We start from the raw sequence: 2,940 nt of genomic DNA, 5'->3' as shown, positions 1-2,940 counted from the left end.
TAGAATTCATTGGGGCTCTGTTTAACAAGAGATGGCTTTGAGTTTCTTTATAGGCAATGCATAATGCTCAAGTACTGCATCAATCTAACTTTATTTGTATCTGCTTTTTTGCTGCAGAGAGGATCATGCAAGTTAACAGATAACACCTGATGGACAACATGTGATTCCAACTTGTGACAATAATTTTGAAGTTCCAATTTCCTGAACATCATGTCCGTGTGAAACCCAATCCCATGTTGACGCCCTCTTTTGTGAAGTCTGGACTCAATGACTCATTACCCTTGATCAACTGGGGTCAAGTGGCACATTTTTATCCTTCATATACTATACGGACACATGCTGTTTTCCCACTAAATACCGTAAACAGGTTTACGATATGTTTTTTTTTTCATAGTAATTTACCGTAAACAAAGTTACAGTTATCTACTGTAAAATTAACGTTTTTCAAAAAAGCATACTGTAATGTGTTATACATTGTCACTGTATTTTTTCACGGTGAAGTTCTGGCAACCACAGCTGCCAGTAATTTACCGTAAAGATGAACTTATTACAATAAATACCGTAAACAAGTTTACATTTTCAGGTTTTTTTCTCATAGTAATTTACCGTAAACAAACAACAGTTATGAACTGTAATATTTACAGTTGCCAAAAAAGCATACTGTAATGTATTATATATTGTCACAAATTTTTTTTTAAAGTGATATCTTTTGTGCATCTCAAACTGTAATGTTTGAAACTTATGCTGTGGAAGTTGTGGTATTACAGTGACTTCCGTTTTACATTATTGACAGTTTACACAAGTCTTTATTTGCTCAAACATTCTTACGTTAAACTAGCTAGTAGTCACTAAAAACTTAGTAACATATAAACTTTTTAATGCCTTTGAATAGCTGGTGTAACCCAAACATCAAGTCCATCACAGCTGAGGTAGACAATGCTGTCAGTGCCATATATGACACTAATCCTGACATCTGACCATTCCATAGCTGCTGAGGCCTTTGTCACTCTGGCCACCACAGACCCATACTGCATGGGAGCTATAGTAGTGGCTAGAAGTTTACGGCGTCACGGGACAACACGCAACATTGTTGTCATGGTCACACCAAACGTCTCAGAACAGTCAAGGTGAGTGATACATCCCTTTAACATGTTTCAGGAGTGCTGCCTATGTAGGCTGCCTCTCCGTTCTCTGCATGTGTTGAAATGGAAGTGGTTGAAAGTGCTGGTATTAGCCCCTAACCATTTCAATCTTTATAACTCATCAGGCTTTCTCTTAAAAATGTGTTTGATGAGGTCATCATGGTGGATGTGATGGACAGTGAGGACCCTCTCCATCTGGCCTTGCTCAGACGTCCTGAGCTCGGCATCACCTTCACCAAGATCCACTGCTGGACTCTGACCCAGTACAGCAAATGTGTCTTCCTGGATGCTGACACACTTGTAAGTCTACTGAACATACATATTGACTGTTTTTTGTGTTAGCCAATGTTGAAAATTTCTTACTTGCAGCGCCTTATTTTTTGTGTCCCTGAGTGTTGATACTACTGCTGGCCAGTTTATTTATTAATTTATTATTATTATGTATGTTACATTTAATAATAATAATAATAATAATAATAATAATCATCTTTATTTGTAGAGCACTTTTCAAAAATAAGTTACAAAGTGCTTTAACAAGTGTAAAGACAATTAAAGCTGCAAGCAGCGTTGGGCGGGCCCTCGCACTTGTAGCGCGTCCGGGTGTGAACCGGCCGCGTTGCATATTCTGGAGCTGGTGCGGCTGTGAATTTCCTACGCGGTTCCGACGCCGCATGAAGGTGTTATATGTCACTTCCTGTGTCCCCTATGTAGAGCTACATAGCACCTGCCGCTATGAATATAAATCGGTATTGGTGTGTAGATGTCTGCGGGGTGGGAGAGTTGTCAAGCACGTAAAGTTTGGTTCAGATGTGAGCATGTACACTGAAGTTACAACAACTTCCTGTGTCATGGCGAAGAGTTGATCTTTGACGCCACACCACGGACACGCCCATTGACGAAAACTCACAGATAGCACAACTGTTCATCTTCAATGCCTTTAGAAGGCACAGCAGAAATTTGAAGTCGGTTGGACAAAATCCCTAGGAGGAGTTCGTTAAAGTACGAAGTGTGTAAATCATCCAAAATTTGACGTAAAATTCAAAATGGCTGACTTCCTGTTGGGTTTAGGGCATCGCTCCAAGAGGCTTTTTTGTGCGTCTTGACAAGATACACGTACCACAGAAAATTTGTACACGTAGGTGAAACGGGCGGCGGGGGCTGCTTCGTTAAAAGTCACTTCTTGTTGCCAGCAGGTGGCGCTATGACTGTGGGTGAATGTCAGCATGTACATGTGTTCACGGCGGGACTCTCATCCTACATGTACAGTTTGGTCCAGATGTGAGCATGTACACTGAAGTTACGACAACTTCCGTGTCATGGCGAAGAGTTGATCTTTGACGCCACGCCACGGACACGCCCATTGACGAAAACTTGCAAATAGCACAACTTTTCATCTTCAATGCCTTTAGAAGGCACAGCACAAATTTGAGGTCGGTCGGACTAAATCCCTAGGAGGAGTACGTTAAAGTACAAAGTGTGTAAATCATCGAAAATTTGACGTAAAATTCAAAATGGCCGACTTCCTGTTGGGTTTAGGCTATGGCTCCAAGAGACTTTTTTGTGCGTCTGGACAAGATACACGTACCACAGAAAATTCGTGCACGTAGGTGAAACGTGCGGCGGGGGCTGCTTCGTTAAAGGTCACTTTCGTTTGCCAGCAGGTGGCGCTATGACTGTGGGTGAATGTCGGCATGTACATGTGTTCAGGGTGGGACTCTCATCCTACATGTACAGTTTGGTCCAGATGTGAGCATGTACACTGAAGTTACAACAACTTCCTGTTTCATTGCGAATCATC

At 41.5% G+C, this 2,940-nt stretch overlaps 1 protein-coding gene across 1 annotated transcript in view; it reads left to right on the top strand.

Annotated features, from left to right (window-relative positions):
* The first annotated feature begins 954 nt into the window (after positions 1-954).
* Positions 955-2,940, top strand: part of LOC123977718 (glycogenin-1-like) — a 36,175-nt gene continuing 34,189 nt past the window's right edge. The window contains exons 1-2 of the mRNA XM_046060633.1: positions 955-1,127; positions 1,268-1,442. Of these exons, the coding sequence (XP_045916589.1) occupies positions 955-1,127; positions 1,268-1,442 (348 nt within the window). The remainder of the gene's footprint in view (positions 1,128-1,267; positions 1,443-2,940) is intronic.

The sequence above is a fragment of the Micropterus dolomieu genome, linkage group LG01, assembly GCF_021292245.1.
Source record: "Micropterus dolomieu isolate WLL.071019.BEF.003 ecotype Adirondacks linkage group LG01, ASM2129224v1, whole genome shotgun sequence".
Lineage (NCBI taxonomy): Eukaryota > Metazoa > Chordata > Actinopteri > Centrarchiformes > Centrarchidae > Micropterus > Micropterus dolomieu.
The sequence above is the reverse complement of the archived record's forward strand: the minus strand, read 5'-3'. Positions and strand labels throughout refer to the sequence as shown.